At 27.5% G+C, this 16,900-nt stretch overlaps 1 protein-coding gene across 11 annotated transcripts in view; it reads left to right on the top strand.

Moving 5' to 3' along the window:
* LOC105761315 (receptor-like protein 52) overlaps window positions 1-16,683 on the top strand; it is a 169,281-nt gene extending 152,598 nt beyond the window's left edge. For 2 of the 11 annotated variants that reach the window (XM_052624370.1, XM_052624378.1), the window contains exons 2-11: window positions 3,324-3,631; window positions 6,803-6,874; window positions 6,973-7,042; window positions 7,119-7,190; window positions 7,853-7,926; window positions 9,469-9,538; window positions 9,615-9,689; window positions 12,258-12,326; window positions 13,239-13,308; window positions 15,165-16,683. In XM_052624370.1, the coding sequence (XP_052480330.1) occupies window positions 3,324-3,631; window positions 6,803-6,874; window positions 6,973-7,042; window positions 7,119-7,190; window positions 7,853-7,926; window positions 9,469-9,538; window positions 9,615-9,689; window positions 12,258-12,326; window positions 13,239-13,308; window positions 15,165-16,407 (2,123 nt within the window). In that variant the 3' untranslated portion in view covers window positions 16,408-16,683. The remainder of the gene's footprint in view (window positions 1-3,323; window positions 3,632-6,802; window positions 6,875-6,972; window positions 7,043-7,118; window positions 7,191-7,852; window positions 7,927-9,468; window positions 9,539-9,614; window positions 9,690-12,257; window positions 12,327-13,238; window positions 13,309-15,164) is intronic. The other 9 variants (XM_052624374.1, XM_052624380.1, XM_052624379.1 and 6 more) reach the window with 8 other exon arrangements.
* The last annotated feature ends 217 nt before the right edge of the window (window positions 16,684-16,900 follow it).

The following is a 16,900-nucleotide window of genomic DNA, read 5'->3' as shown; positions in this document are numbered from 1 at the left end:
TCATCTTTAGTTGAATCCTGTATATTGGTCCACACATGCGGTCTTAAAAGAGATCTTATCTTGTGGAAAGTTCAACTTGATTTGTTTCGATGTGACGAATTTTCAAATTAGATATTGAAAAAAATGGTGATTCTTTGAATTCATGTTTGGAAAATAAATTGAGGATCTCAATCAAATACGTTTCACATTACTTGTCTTGTCATTTCATGTTTTGAATGTCGGTCCATCCAACGAACGGCGACTCAGCCATACATAACAAGAGATGAGAACCAAAGGCATATAGTCAAAAGTAGAAATTAAAATTTTATAGCTTAAGGAACAGAAGAGAATTACAAAATTACAAAAACCTTGTCGCTATTCATTCAATCCACGCATCCGTACAAATTACAAAAACCTTGACTTACGCAATTCATTATTGAACAATCATATCCTTTTCCTACACCACCAAAGAGATTGAATAGAAATAATTCTATCTATCAATGCTTTAAGAAAACAAAGAAGAAAGGGTTTAAGGATTCCTTGTTGGTAAAAAGTGGTATAATTATTAATTATTCTCCACAGTTTAATCCATTACCTCAAACGAAGAAGAAGGGGTTTAAGGATTCCTTGTTGGTATTCAATCCATGCATTAGCAAATCGCAAACATCTTGACTTACACAATTCATTGGACAATATAATCATGTTCTTTTCGCACAACAAAAGAATTAAAAGAATTAAAACCGCGAGTAGCCAGGCATTGCAGCGTTATTAAAATCCTAACACAAAGCCGCTTCATTGTTAAGTAGCCACAAAAGATTCAATTTAAGTATAACATCACAAATTTTCTTTAACTAATTTGAAATCGAAAGGAATTTATTGCCTAATAAACACAGAATGAAAGAGACATGGATTAGCAAGTTCAAAAAAAGAAAAAAAGAAAGAGACATGGATTAGATTAGAGTAATTATTTTATGAAATTACAGACATCACCATAGCCATATATTATTATTATTTAATTGGATAAAACTATTTGATTACAATTTTGAAATTAAAAGTGAAGATTTCTCAAAACTAGATGGATGTTATGCAAAAGAGATAAATGAAGATTATAATTTAGGGTTTCCAAAATTGATTTACTTGAATTTTACGGTTCTAATTTTATAAATTTTTTTTCATAGTAAAGGCAGACCAGAATCAACAAGATTTATTATTATTAATTATACTAAAAGCGAGAATATATGGAAATCTTCCATATTTCTGATTATTATGTGATTTAGAATGCACCAACAAATTCCCAATGGAAATTTATGATATTTTTTAAAACTTATGGAAATATATATTATTCTACTTTAATTAAGGCAACAATATAATGATATAAAATGTACGATATGGCTAAAATTGCTGTAAACATTTGACTCATGGCAGAAGAAACATGCTTACTTAGTTACATTAAAAAACTTAAAACTTTGCTTTATATAATATATACTGAAATAAATAAAGTTTTGGACTGAAATGATACATCAGATCAATTCAAAATTTTAAATGCAAGGCAACTATAATTATATTGTTAAATTTAATGATTAGATTGTTAAATTCAAGGTTGCCAAAGTAATTATTTGATCTATAATAATCCAGGGCAGAACTGGCTTCAATCACGAATGGTCCACACAAAGCTTAATTTGATCTATCTGAATATTACAAAGTTTCTATTACTTGTTGGCATTCTTTTCAATTCATGATTCCAACATAGGTCCATCGAAGCAACTGCGACTTAGCCGTGCAGAACAAGTAAGAGATGAGAACCAAAGGCATGTCTTCAAAACTAGATATTTAGATTTTATAGAAAAAGGGTCTTTTCATCTTGGTATTTATTTTGTTAGACATTACAACCAAAGTTGAGGATCACGATCAAACATGTTGCAATCATGAGACTCTAAATCAAACCGTGTCACTCACTCTCTTCAGCTGGTCCCCAATACTTGTCTTTGTTGTTTTGATACCTTACAATTGGTATTTGGACTTTTAAACCAATGAAAGATCAACAAAGTTCTCCCCATTTAGAGGGGTACTGACTTAGTAGTACTTGGGTTGATAGGGAACAAGCATGACCCTCGAAACCCATTGAGTAATTTAATTTGCCAACAAATTTTAATCTCACTAAACATCGAAGCTTGTTTCCGAACACCATCAAATTCACTTATTTTATCCCATCAACTTTGAGCAATTTGTCAAAAACTAGAATCAAACAATCTCAAAGGATACATTCCTACAACATTTGTAATCTATACACTCAAAAATAAGATATTAATTATTTAGTTGAGTATAAAATCCAAACAACTCTAAATTTAGCTTATGTAAGACAACATACTACTTTCATAATCAAATATAAGATTTTGCTAAATTTAGCTTACGTAATTTATGAAATGAGACTTACAAGTGCTATAAACTTACAAAGTACTTTTAATTTTAATTTAAAATTTGAGTTGAGATTTTTGTATTAATTAAAAATAAAAAATTTAAAATTAAACTCACTAATTATTCAATTTGTCATTGGAATATAAAATGAGATCACACAATTTGAACTTGCGTCAAATAAGCATTTGATAATAGTTTTAATAATAATAAAAATTTTCTACATCTTAAATTTTTTCCTCCTAGTAAAAACTTAAACCTATAAAAGGCTCCTGGGTTTCTCAAACCTACAATCGAATTATTAATGCTACTCTTCAACTTCAGACTAAGTCTTCTATTTTAGGCTTTCCTTTTTTTTCTCTATAACATGGTTGGACCAACAAGATTATACGAATTTCTTACTCAAATTATGAGTCAATGGATGCCTTACCTAAATCCTTACAATCAAATTAAAGTATTTAAAGAATATTGAACTAACATTAGAAATGTATTAAACTCGGTTGTTTCTCTCCTTATGCGCCTTACACCCATATCCAACCTTATGGCAAAACCAAGCTTCCTCCCTCCGTTTATGTTTGGGCTGCTATTCGCAACCTTTGGGGTTATTTTGTCTGCAAAATATTCTAGCATCACCGTTGATCAATCTGCTCTTCTAGCACTCAAATCTCATATAACTCATGATCCTCACAATTTTTTGGCAACCAATTGGTCTACTTCTACCTCCGTTTGTAGCTGGATTGGTGTCACATGTGGATCTAGACACCATAGAGTCACTGCTCTGAATTTGTCAAGCATGGATCTCACAGGCACCATTTCTTCTCAATTGGGAAATCTATCTTTCCTTGCTTGGCTCGATATTCATCAAAATAGTTTCCAAGGCTCTTTACCCATTGAGTTAACTAATTTGCGTCGGATGAATTATTTGGACTTAGGTAACAATAGCTTCAATGGAGAAATCCCACCATGGTTTGGTTGCTTCAGTAAACTTCGAAGATTGTCTCTGTACCTTAACAACTTCATTGGTGTTATCCCATCTACTCTAGGCAATTTGTCAAAACTAGAAAGGTTGAGCTTGGGTTGGAATCAAATTTCCGGTAGAATTCCAAATAGTTTATTCAAGTGCAAAGAGCTGAAGTTTTTATCATTGTTTAACAACTCCTTGGAGGGAAGTATACCTACAGAAATTGGAAATTTGACTTTGCTCGAGACTTTGTCTCTTGGTGACAACCACCTCAAAGGTAAACAATTATCGTTTCATTCATTTTTATCTAATTTCCATCAACAGTTGTTTTAAATAGTGAAGCGGGGCTTTAAACAATAACCACTAAGTTCAGTGCTAGCAAAACCAAACTTAATCGTACAGTATATATATATATATATATATTATTTATGTGAATTGAGCCATCAACCAATTATTTGGTTTAGGAGTTTGTTTGTAATTTTCCTTCCTATTCTGGCATGTGTCTGTATTTAGCATCTCATGTTTTACTAACCGCTTTCGTCAGTTCTCTTTTATTTTGGCCGAGAAAAAATACTTAAAGGAACTTCTCTTAGCGGCATATCTTGCTTTTATAATATTCTTAAAAATAATAGAGACTATTTTTCTAAGGCAAATTTTTAGAAAAATACGTTGAAAACAAAAAACCTAGTCATAAACATTCAGTTATTACAAGTATTTTATTAGAACTTCTAATTTCACTAAAAGTAATTTTATTTGGTGATAAGAAAAGAGCTAAATTTTACATTAAATTAATTTAAGGTTTGATTTTTAATTAGGACCTACTTTATACCCTTTTGAATCACACAAGACTTGTAATTAGCTATTTTTTCTATCCTTATTATTTATGTGTTGATATTCTTGAATAGGAAAGAAATAGAGTACATGATTTCTCGTAACTTTGATTACATAGTACATAGTTGATATTATATGTTTCAGATTTATACCTACCCGCATTGACCCACTGCCATTCCATCTTTTTCTTCTTCACACAACTCCCACAGCCTCGCAAAATACAATCCTCAATCAGCTGAGTTTTAACGAATTTAAGATCTGTTAGTAAATTTTAATGATTTTAATTATATGTTTTAGGTGAAATTCTATCGGTTATTGGAAACTTTACTTCTCTCGTGATCATCACTCTTTTTAATAACAACTTAAAAAGTATAATATTATCTTTATTTTCCTTTTTGTTGTTACTGTCATAATACTTATAACAGAATCGTGCTTATATTACTAAATAGCTTTACAATCTTTTAACTTTTTACTATAATACTTTTGGCTTAAAAACAATTAAGTACACATTTAAGCAGAGCCTCGGCGGCGCTTGATGGCCGGACTTGAGGCCCGAGAAAAAAAAAGGGCTTTCGAGTTTTTTTTTTCTTCTAAAATTTGGCAGAAATAAAGTTTTTTTAAAAAATTTTGGTTTAAATAGGTGTATGAAACGGCACCATTTTGAGCCGTTGCTCATGGACGCCAAAATAGCATTGTTTTGACGCGACCCGATTCATCCCCTAGGATCCGCTTGTTTTTGCTTGGAGAGGATATTTATGCTTTTAACCCTTCTGCTTTTATGGTCTGTTTCAATTTAGTCCTACTTCTTTTTTTCTTTTTAATTTTCCCCTGCGATTTTGGTTTTGTTTCGTTTCAATCCATCATGAAACGGCACGTTTGTAGGACTAGGAATAATTTCTCATCTAGTCCTCGTCCCTTTTCGCACATTCAATTTTAGCCCTTATTCAATTTTTTATTTAATTTATTATGATTTGTGCCTTTAATTCTATTTAGATTTCAATTCAATCCTTCATTTGCACATATTATTCTATTTTATTCTTTGTTCTTGTCATTATTATTTATTCAATTTAATACTAAGATAATAACCACAACATGATTATCGTTTAATCGTTGTTTTGTTATCATCATAGAAATATTGATATTATTCATTAGCATAGCAATTTTTTTGGTCTTTTCTTCTTATTCTCCTTTATTTACTTACTTATTTAGTCATTCGCTTATTTTCCATTTAATGTCATCATATCATTTTTCTGCCATTGTTTTGTTTCATTCTCACTAAATTATCGTATCATATTTCGTGTTCAAATATATCCATTCATTTTATGAAGTTTAAATATATTTTTTAAAATAAAAAATAAACAAATATAAAAATAAAATAACTGCCGTTTAAAAATACAATTAATTACACATTTAATCCTTTAACTACTTTGAAATTAGACAAATATAAGAATATTGGTATAAGACATATATTTTAGATGCTTTATTTTTCTTTGATTAATTTATTTATTATTAGACAGCTTAAAATATTAAACTCTTTCAAATAATATATTTCTTAATACAAATAAGACTCAAATATTTAGATGCAAACATGGGTAATATGACATCCCTATGCATTTCTCCATCGCATGAAACAACTTCTTATATAAGCAAAACCATATGTCCTGCTTTACTAATATTCTTAAAAATAACAAACCTACTTACCTTAAAACTTCTTTTTATATTGCTTTACATTTTATGTTTTTTCTCTTTATATACTCATATTTTTGCTGTAAAAATAATAATTACTCATTTCATAATTTTAACCACTAGAATTTGATTTTGTATTGCCAAAAGTTTAGGTATGTTTAGGTATTTATTGGAACTCCACATCCTAAGTTCACCATCTACCTTATGGCAGAAATTAGCTTATTCGTCCCTTTTGATCCATCATTTTTCTTTGCTTCCCATATTTGTTTATCCATAACTTTATTTGTCCTTGCTTTAATTAACTAAAGTGATGATTTCTTTTTGTTGGATGATTTTGAGATTGAGTAACATATTATGGGACCAATGTATCTAATCCTCCTCTACAACTATGAATTTTGTGTTTAGTGTTTGACATTTTTTTTTTGGATGTTTTAGTTTTTTTCCTTTTTATGATCTATGTGGTGTTTTTTCTAGCACAAAGATAAATATTTTTTTATTGTTAATAAAATTACCATTTATAAGTAAGACTTCTAATTTCACTAAAAGTATTTTATTAAGAAAATTTATCTGATAATAACAAAAATTTTCAATTTTATTGTTAATAAAATTTATCTGATAATAACAAGTATTTTGTGTTTAGTGTTTTTTTTGACAAAGATAAATATTTTTTATTGTTAATAAAATTACCATTTATAAGTAAGACTTCTAATTGCACTAAAAGTATTTTATTAAGAAAATTTATTGATAATTATATGTTTCAAGTAAAATTCCTCTTGTTATTGGAAACTTGACTTCTCTCCAAACACTTTCTCTTTACAATAATAAATTTATAGGTACAATTTCATGTTTCATTTATTCTCCTTTTGTTTTTAAATTTATGCAATCTTTTAAGTAAATAAAATAAAAGTTACTGATTTAATTATATGTTTCAGTGAAATTCCTCTTGTTATTGGAAACTTGACTTCTCTCCAAAAACTTTCTCTTTACAATAATAAATTTATAGGTACAATTTCATGTTTCGTTTATTCTCCTTTTGTTTTTAAATTTATGCAATCTTTTAAGTAAATAAAATAAAAGTTCTTGATTTAATTATATGTTTCAGTGAAATTCCTCTTGTTATTGGAAACTTGACTTCTCTCCAAACACTTTATCTTTACAATAATAAATTTACAGGTACAATTTCATGTTTCGTTTATGCAATCTTTTAAGTAAATAAAATAAAAGTTATTGATTTAATTATATGTTTCAGGTGAAATTCCTCTTGTTATTGGAAACTTGACTTCTCTCCAATCACTTGGTCTTGACAATAATAAATTTACAGGTACAATTTCATGTTTCGTTTATTCTCCTTTTGTTATTAAATTTATGCAATCTTTTAAGTAAATAAAATAAAAGTTACCTTAAAAGATTAAAACCTCATTATTATGTCTAAATGTAAGAAGTTATGAAGTAAATTAAGCAATCATTTCATCATAAAATGGATTATATGAAACAATTACTCCACATTAGCATATGTTACTTCTATTCAAATTATCATACTTTTAAAAATGTCAACCTTTTGTAGTATTTCTAACTCAACATATATATTATATATGTAAGCCTCAACTAAAGTGATGATTTCTTTTTGTTGGATGATTTTGAGATTTTGAGTGACATATTATGGGACCAATGTATCTAATCCTCCTCTACAACTATGAATTTTGTGTTTAGTGTTTGACATATTTTTTTGGATGTTTTAGTTTTTCCTTTTTATGATCTATGCGGTGTTTTTTTCGGAACAAAATAAATATTTTCTAATTTTATATTTAATTTGAGTATTATAATTAAAATATTTTTGGGTTATCATAAGTACTATAAGACTAAACTAAACTTGCATATTTAAAAATAGGTAAATGAAACAGACACTAATATGCTCAACAAATAAATTAAGGGTTTGCTAGGAAAATATTTACAAATATTTACTGATTTAATTATACGTTTCAGGTGAAATTCCTTTTGTTATTGGAAACTTGACTTCTCTCCAATTCCTTGATCTTGGCAATAACAAATTGACAGGTATAATTTCATGTTTCTTTTATTCTCCTTTTGTTATTAAAATTATGCAATTTTTAAGTAAATAAAATAAAAGTTACCTTAAAAGATTAAAACCTTAGAGTCATTATTAATGCATTTAAAAATGTAAGAAGTTATGAAATAAATTAAGCAATCATTTCATCATAAAAGGATTATATGGAACAATTACTCCACAGTAGCATATGTTACTTCTATTCAAATTATCATACTTTTAAAAATATCAACCTTTTGTAGTATTTCTAACTCTGCATATATATATATATATATATATATATATATATATAAAAGCCTCAACTCGAAAACTAATAAAAATGATTGATTAACTTATTCGTCCCTTTTGATCCATCATTTTTGTTTGGTTCCCATATTTGTGCATCCATAACTTCATTTGTTCTTGCTTTAATTAAATGAAGTGATGATTTCTTCATTATGGGACCAATGTATCTAATCCTCCTATACAACTATGAATTTTGTGTTCAGTGTTTTACATATATTTTTTTGGATGTTTTAGTTTTTTCCTTTTCATGATCTATGCAGTATTTTTTCTGGCACAAAGATAAATATTTTTTTTATTGTTAATAAAATTACCATTTATAAGTAAGACTTCTAATTTCACTAAAAGTATTTTATTAAGAAAATTTATCTGATAATAACAAAATTTTAAACTTTATTTAAATTTTACATTAAATTAATTTATGATCTAAATTATAATTTGGATATATTTCTTACCCTTTTGGAAACAATGTGTTTTTTTTTTAAAATTTATTGAATTAACATTGAACTTGTAACTAAGCTATTTCTATCCGTTTTATTTTTTTATTAATTTTTGCTCCACCATAGTCCATAGTATGAGAGAAATAGATATATAAATTATTAATTATATGTTTTTTTCTTCTAATTTTCACCTAGTCATAAACAATCACTTATTTCAACTATTTTATTAAAACTTCTAATTTCTCTAAAACTAAATTTATTTGGTGATAAGAAAAGAGTTAAATTTTACATTAAATTATTTTAAGATTTGATTTTAATTGGACCTACTTTAAACCCTTTTGATTCACAGACTACTTCTAATTAGCTATTTCTTCTACCTTTTAGATTTGCCTTATTAAACTCTTAAAATAATTAATAAAAATAATTATATATTTACTGATTTAATTTTATGTTTTAGGTGAAATTCTCTTATTATTAATAAAATTTATCTGATAATAACAAGTATTTTGTGTTTAGTGTTTTTTTTTGACAAAGATAAATATTTTTTATTGTTAATAAAATTACCATTTATAAGTAAGACTTCTAATTGCACTAAAAGTATTTTATTAAGAAAATTTATTTGATAATTATATGTTTCAAGTAAAATTCCTCTTGTTATTGGAAACTTGACGTCTCTCCAAACACTTTCTCTTTACAATAATAAATTTATAGGTACAATTTCATGTTTCGTTTATTCTCCTTTTGTTTTTAAATTTATGCAATCTTTTTAAGTAAATAAAATAAAAGTTACTGATTTAATTATATGTTTCAGTGAAATTCCTCTTGTTATTGGAAACTTGACTTCTCTCCAAACACTTTCTCTTTACAATAATACATTTACAGGTACAATTTCATGTTTCGTTTATGCAATCTTTTAAGTAAATAAAATAAAAGTTATTGATTTAATTATATGTTTTAGGTGAAATTCCTCTTGTTATTGGGAACTTGACATCTCTCCAATCACTTTATCTTAGCTATAACAAATTGACAGGTATAATTTCATGTTTCTTTTATTCTCTTTTTTTATTAAATTTATGCAATTTTAAGTAAATAAAATAAAAGTTCTTAAAAGATTAAAACCTGATTATTATGTCTAAATGTAAGAAGTTATGAAGTAAATTAAGCAATCATTTCATCATAAAAGGATTATATGGAACAATTGCTCCACATTAGTATATGTTACTTCTATTCAAATTATCATACTTTCAAAAATGTCAACTTTTTGTACTATTTCTAGCTCGACATATATATTATATATATAAGCCCTAACTCGAAAACTAATAAAACGGTTGATTAAAATATCTTTTGAATTAAAAGATGTAATTTTATTAAATATTAAAATATAAAAATATATATATAATTAAACTCTACTAATCATTCATGTGTATAGCAAATATTATTTATTTCAATTTTCTTCCAAATAAAGTTGAAGTTTTGAATATTATTTCATTACAAAAGTTATAAATATTATTGTGTCTTATGTAAACATTTTGAGTATAAGAAACAAATTTGAGTATTTCTTTATATACTCATATTTTCTTTTATATTACTATAATACTTTTGGCTTAAAACAATTAATTACACATTTAATCCTTTAACTACTTTAAAATTAGAAAAATATAAGAATAAGAAAAATATCAATAATTTGAACTCCACATCCTAAGTTCACCATCTACCTTATGGCAGAAATTAGCTTATTCTTCCCTTTTGATCCATCATTTTTCTTTGCTTCCCATATTTGTTCATCCATAACTATATTTGTTCTTGATTTAATTAACTAAAGTGACATATTCGTATCAAAGGCCATTTTGGCCAAGCAATCGGCAACTTTATTATGTTCTCTAGGAAAATGTTGAATGGCCCATGAACGTACATTTATACGTCTGATGAGGGTAGAATTCAAGCTTGAGGGAGAGGAGTCCTGAATGGCTTTAACCACCTCCAAGCTATCAGTTTGTATCAATACACCATCATAGCGCCCTTTGTGAATGAGAGCTAATCCATCAAGAACTACCCATAGTTCAGCATTGAAGGCTGAGCATTTGCCTAGATTTTTGTTGTATCCCATAATCCACTCCCTTTTTCCATTTCTTTTGACTTCCCCCGCTTTAGAATCACCCAGGGCAATTTGGACCGCCCCATCAGTGCAAAGATTGATCCAACTTTCTGACATCTCAACTGCTAACTTTTGTTCTTTTTGTCTAGAAATGTCTTCCTTATGAAAAGAAACAAACTATTTTGCCCAAAATATATAATATCTTAATAATCTCACCTGTGCTCCAAGAGACACCCTAAAATAGAAAAAAGCTTCGATCTTTCCAAATACATCAAGTTAGGAAAACAAAATCAAGTACTTTATTACACAATTTTATTACATAACATGATTATAGTATGAGAATAATAATATGAATGAATCACGATAGTTATAAGTATGTGAAAATTTGATTAATTGAATCACTTTAATCCAATTCTATTTAGTTGAGTTTTCACTTTATTTAGTTGAGACTCAATTCTATTGGTTTAATTGATCAATTTCAAATTTGAGTGTCCAAACCAAATAAGTCAAATAAAGCGACATACTAAACTCTTTATATAAGTTACATTAAACCCAATACCTACATCCAGGCTGAAGTTGATTTTCATTTAACCCAAAATCAAATAATCAGCCAATCCAACTCATTTTCAATTAAATGGAATCCAACCCAACTCATTTATTTATATAGAGAGAGATTACTCTTTTATTTATAAAAATAATATGGTGTAGACATGCAGTCTTGCATTTTTCTGGCTTTCATTTTTTACCGTGTATTGTGGTTGGAGCCCAATATTACTCATATTATTATAAGACTAAATTAAATTTGCATATTTAAAAATAGGTAAATGAAACAGACACTAATATGCTCAACAAATAAATTAAGGGCTTGGTAGGAAAATATTTGTAAATTTTGACCGATTTAATTATACGTTTCAAGTGAAATTCCTCTTGTTATTGGAAATTTAACTTCTCTCCAATCACTTTATCTTAGCTATAACAAACCGCAGATATAATTTCATATTTCTTTTATTCTCTTTTTTATTAAATTTATGCAATTTTTAAGTAAATAAAACAAAAGTTACCTTAAAAGATTAAATGTCTAGTGAGAGTAAATAAAATAAAATGAGATATGCAAACTTCTAACTAAGCTATTTCTATCCGTTTGATTTTTTTATTAATTTTTGCTCAACCATAGTTCATAGTATGAGAGAAATAGATATATAAATTATTAATTATATGTTTTTTCATCTAATTTTCACCTAGTCATAAACAATCACTTATTTCAACTATTTTATTAAAACTTCTAATTTCTCTGAAAGTAAATTTATTTGTGATAAGAAAAGAGTTAAATTTTACATTAAATTATTTTAAAATTTGATTTTTAATTTGGACCTACTTTATACCCTTTTGAATCACACACTACTTCTAATTAGCTATTTCTTCTACCTTTTAGATTTGCTTTATTAAACTCTTAAAATAATTAATAAAATAATTATATATTTACTGATTTAATTATATGTTTCGGTAAAATTCCTCTTGTTATTGGAAACATGACTTCTCTCCAAATACTTTCTCTTTTCAATAATAAATTGACAGTATAATTTCATGTTTCTTTTATTCTCCATTTTGTTATTAAATTTATGCAATATTTTGAAGTAATTAAAATAGAGACTGTTTTTCATCAAAATAGAATATATAAATTATTAATTATATGTTCTTTCATCTATTTTAGAAATCTTATTTCTCTCAAGTACATTACTCTTTCCAATAACTTCTTAAACAGATATAATATCATTTTTTCATCAAAATTTTCTTTTGCTTTGTTGTTACATTTATGTAACTCCTTTTAGTTGTTGTTCCATATTATTAATTAGCTTTACAATTTTTTAGTTTCTTAATATATTACTTTTAGCTTAAAAAATAGGGCAAGTATTTTGAGTATAAGAAACAAATTTGAGTTATAAATTGTCAAAAGTTCAACTGTGTTCGAGTATTTATTAAAATTTCTCTATATTTTGAGTTACTTCTAAGTTAGCTATCTACATTAAACATAAATTTAAAAAAGTACACACACAAAGATAACATAATTCTAGCACCAAGATATTTTGACCTATTTATTTATATTTTAAGTGAAATCCCATCAACTGTTGAAAACTTGACCACTCTCAAGCCATTAGTCTTTCTAATAACAACTTATTATTTTTAGTTGTTACATTTATGCAATCCCTTTTAATTGTTCAAAACAACTAAAAGTAAACAATATATTGAAAACAAAACACCTAGTCATAAAACAATCAGTTCTTACAAGTATTTTATTAAAACTCCTAATTTACTAAAAGTAAATTTATTTGGTGATAAGAAAAGAATTAAATTTTACATTAAATCAATTTAAGGTTTGATTTTAATTAGAACCTACTTTATACCCTTTTAATATATATTTGTTCAGCTTCGATGATGTATCCTATATTTGAACAAAAATACTAAGCATTAATTATTTTATATTTTTAGGTGAAATCCCATCAACTATTGAAAACTTGACCACTCTCCAAATTATTGGACTTTCTAATAACAACTTATCGGTATAATTTCATATATCTTTTTCTTTTGTTGTTACTTTTATGCAATCCCTATATATTATTAATTAGCTTTTGACTTCTCTCCAATTAATTATATATTTAATACTTTGACAATTTTAACATAAGAAAAATATAGGAAATGTTGGTACAAGTAAAAGAGAGCAATAATTTGAATTACAAACTATTCAACTTTGATGATGGAAATCTGAATAATTTGAATATTGAACTTAAAAGAATTCACATAAAATCTAAAATATATTGTTTTTTAAACTTGAAATCATTTAAACGATTTACTGTTTATGTATTAATAAAATAAGTAATATGTGGATTTTTTATATATATGAAATTTAATATTTAATAATTTATATATATATATATAAAATGTCTAGTGAGAGTAAATAAAACGAGATATGCAAAAATAAATATGTAATGAATGTATTTCGGTAGAATTCCAAATAGTTTAATCAAGTGCAAAGAGTTAACATTTTTATCATTCTCTAACAACTCTTTGGGTGGAAGTATCCCTATGGAAATTGGAAATTTTACATTATAATCAAGGGATGTTGTGCCTACATCCTTGGAATGAAAATTTTAAAGATATTGAAGAATGATTAAAATTTATTAAATTTAGTTATTCCTCTCCTTATGATTTGCCTTATACCTACATACAAAACCTTATGGTAGAAATTGGCTTCTTCATCTTGGCTTTTGATCCATCATTTTTCTTTGGGTTCACCCACAATTGTTGTTTGTTCTCGGCTTAAATTAATCAAAGTAATGGTTTTCTTCGTGTTAAATGATTTTGAGATTTTGGGCAATATATTAATGGTCACTGTTTGTTTTATATATTTCAAAACTTAGAAATTCGCTTATCAAGAAAGATGATGATGATGAGTGTTAGTGAAGAAGGGGATAACAATAAACACAATCTAAAGATGAGTCAAAGAATATAAGTAAGTATTTTTGAGAAAACAATCTAAAACTGTTTTCAGCCATAAGTTTAATATAAGAGAAACAAGGTACATGACTTCTCTCTCTAATTACAGAAAAAAATAAAGTGCATGGGTTCTATCATCAAGCTATTTTGACAAATTTGATTATATGTTTTAGGTGAAAGCCTTTCGGCTATTAACAATTTGACTACTCTCGAGATCATAAATCTTTCTAATAACAACATAACAAGTATAATATCATTTCTTATAACAGTTGATATTATATAACAATGATTTAGAATGGCGATTCCTATAATAGCGAAGAATTTTTCAAGCTTCATTTGGTTATATTTTCATAATAATTCTTACTTAGGTTAAGATCCTTACATGTGTAAATCTTATATAATTTCTCACCGATAAAAATTAGTTTCAAAACTAATCATCTCATGTTTGATAACATTTCTAAATTGCAATTATTGAGCTTCACACATAATCAAATTTCAGTAGAATTTCAAATAGCTTATTCAAGTGTAAAGAGTTGATGTATTTATCATTGCATGACAACTCTTTGGAGGGAATTATGCCTATAGAATTTGGAAACTTGACTCTACCCCAATCTTTGTATTCTGGTTATCTCTTTTATAATAAAGTTTGATATTTTTTTTCCTTCTATTTTTATACATTTATGCAATCCCATTTTACTTTTAAGTAAGGAAATAAAATTTCTCTAGAAGATAGTAGTAGTTTCCTTCAATAGATTACAACTTAAAAGTTGTTGTGATGCATCTAAAATGGTTAGAAGTAGTGTAGTAAATTAATCCATTATTTGTATTGAGTGTACACATCACAAATATAGTTATTTTATAATTTATATTCCAAAGAATCTTCAAACTCCTAATTCTATCTCATTTTCAATTTTATCTCTAAGGTCGAATTCCAACACCACCACCTTTATTGCAATCGTATGAAGCTTCAAATAATAGCTTAATTGGAGAAATCCCTTCTTCAATATGCAGTCTCACTTCCCTTATGGTTATGCTTTTAGATGAGAATAATTTGGAGGGAGCAATTCCAAAGTGCATCGGAAACTTGAGTTCTTCTCTCATAGCAGTTAATTTAGGGAATAATAATTTTCATGGTCAAATACCAGAAAATTTTGCTAAAGGTTGCATGTTGAGAAGTTTACGCATCGACAACAATGAATTAGAAGGGTCACTACCACGATCTTTGGGTAATTGCAAAGGGTTAAATCTTCTCAATGTTGGAAACAACAATTTGAATGACACTTTCCCAAGTTGGTTAGGAAATTTGGATCAGCTGCAAGTTCTTATCTTGAGGTCGAATAGATTTTACGGACAAATAGAGAGCTTTGATATTACAGTTCCTTTCACTAAATTGCGAATCATTGATCTTTCTCACAATAATTTTAGTGGCTACTTACCTACCCCTTTTTTTGAGCATATGCATGCCATTAGAGATGAGTATGGAAAGAAAGTTGAACCAAATTACATGAGAGAAGTAAAGATGAAGAAATTTATTATATTTGAGATGAATTATGCTGATGGTTTATCTATTACAGCAAAAGGGCTGGAAATAAAGTTTGAATCACTATTATCCATTTGGACGGTTATTGACCTTTCTAGTAACCAATTCAGGGGAGAAATTCCAAAAATACTTGGTGAGCTTCATTTACTTATTGTCCTAAATCTCTCCCATAACTGTTTAATGGGTCCTATCCCATCATCTTTAGGTAATTTGTCAGAGCTTGAATCATTAGATCTCTCATCAAATAAGCTGGAAGGAAGAATTCCAACAGAGTTGAAAAATCTTGGATTCTTAGAGGTGTTAAACCTTTCTCAAAATAATCTAAAGGGACCCATTCCTCAAGGCAAACAATTTGATACTTTCACTAACGATTCCTACATGGGAAATTTGGATTTATGTGGCTTGCCATTATCAAAAAACTGTGGTACTGATGAGGAAACCCCAGCCATATTTGATAGAGATGATGATGGTGATGAATTGAATTGGAAATTTTCAATATTGATGGGGTATGGATGTGCGTTGGTGCTGGGAATGAGCATGGCATACATTGTATTCACGACTGGAAAACCAGGGTGGTTGATTTGGATCGTGGAGCGAGTCCAACATAGATTTGCAAAAAGGTAGAGAAGCCAACACTTGGGCGAGTTCAACAAGTTGCAAACAGAACAGAAAACTTCATTGCTTGGTGGTATGCAGGCCTTTTTCAGTAGCTGTTTAATAAACATTTTGTGTGGGTGCTTTGTATTATGTTTTCTTAGGTCCTCTCTCATGGCAATGTTCCCTGATGTGTTTATGAGAGGTGCACTGGTTTGTAAAGACCGTCTTTATGGGAACCTATCTTTTTAATAAAATTGAAATAAGGAATAGATGGTTAATTTATTCCAAAGAGTTTGTGAAGAATCAAGGGAGGTAAAATAATGCAAAATTATATGTTCAATAGTTTAGAATTGAATATGGATCATGGTTTTAATTGCAAAATACATGCATTCTTTCTTTTTAACCTCAATCAGATTTGTGAGGTTGATTTAGTATGGAGATTTGGAATTGAATTTATAAAAGATATTATAGATATGTAATTCTTTTTGTGGAATTATAGATATGTATTTTTATATTTTTT

Source organism: Gossypium raimondii, chromosome 11 (genome assembly GCF_025698545.1).
Source record: "Gossypium raimondii isolate GPD5lz chromosome 11, ASM2569854v1, whole genome shotgun sequence".
Lineage (NCBI taxonomy): Eukaryota > Viridiplantae > Streptophyta > Magnoliopsida > Malvales > Malvaceae > Gossypium > Gossypium raimondii.
Note: the sequence above shows the minus strand (reverse complement) of the source record. Positions and strands in the feature narration are given on the sequence as shown.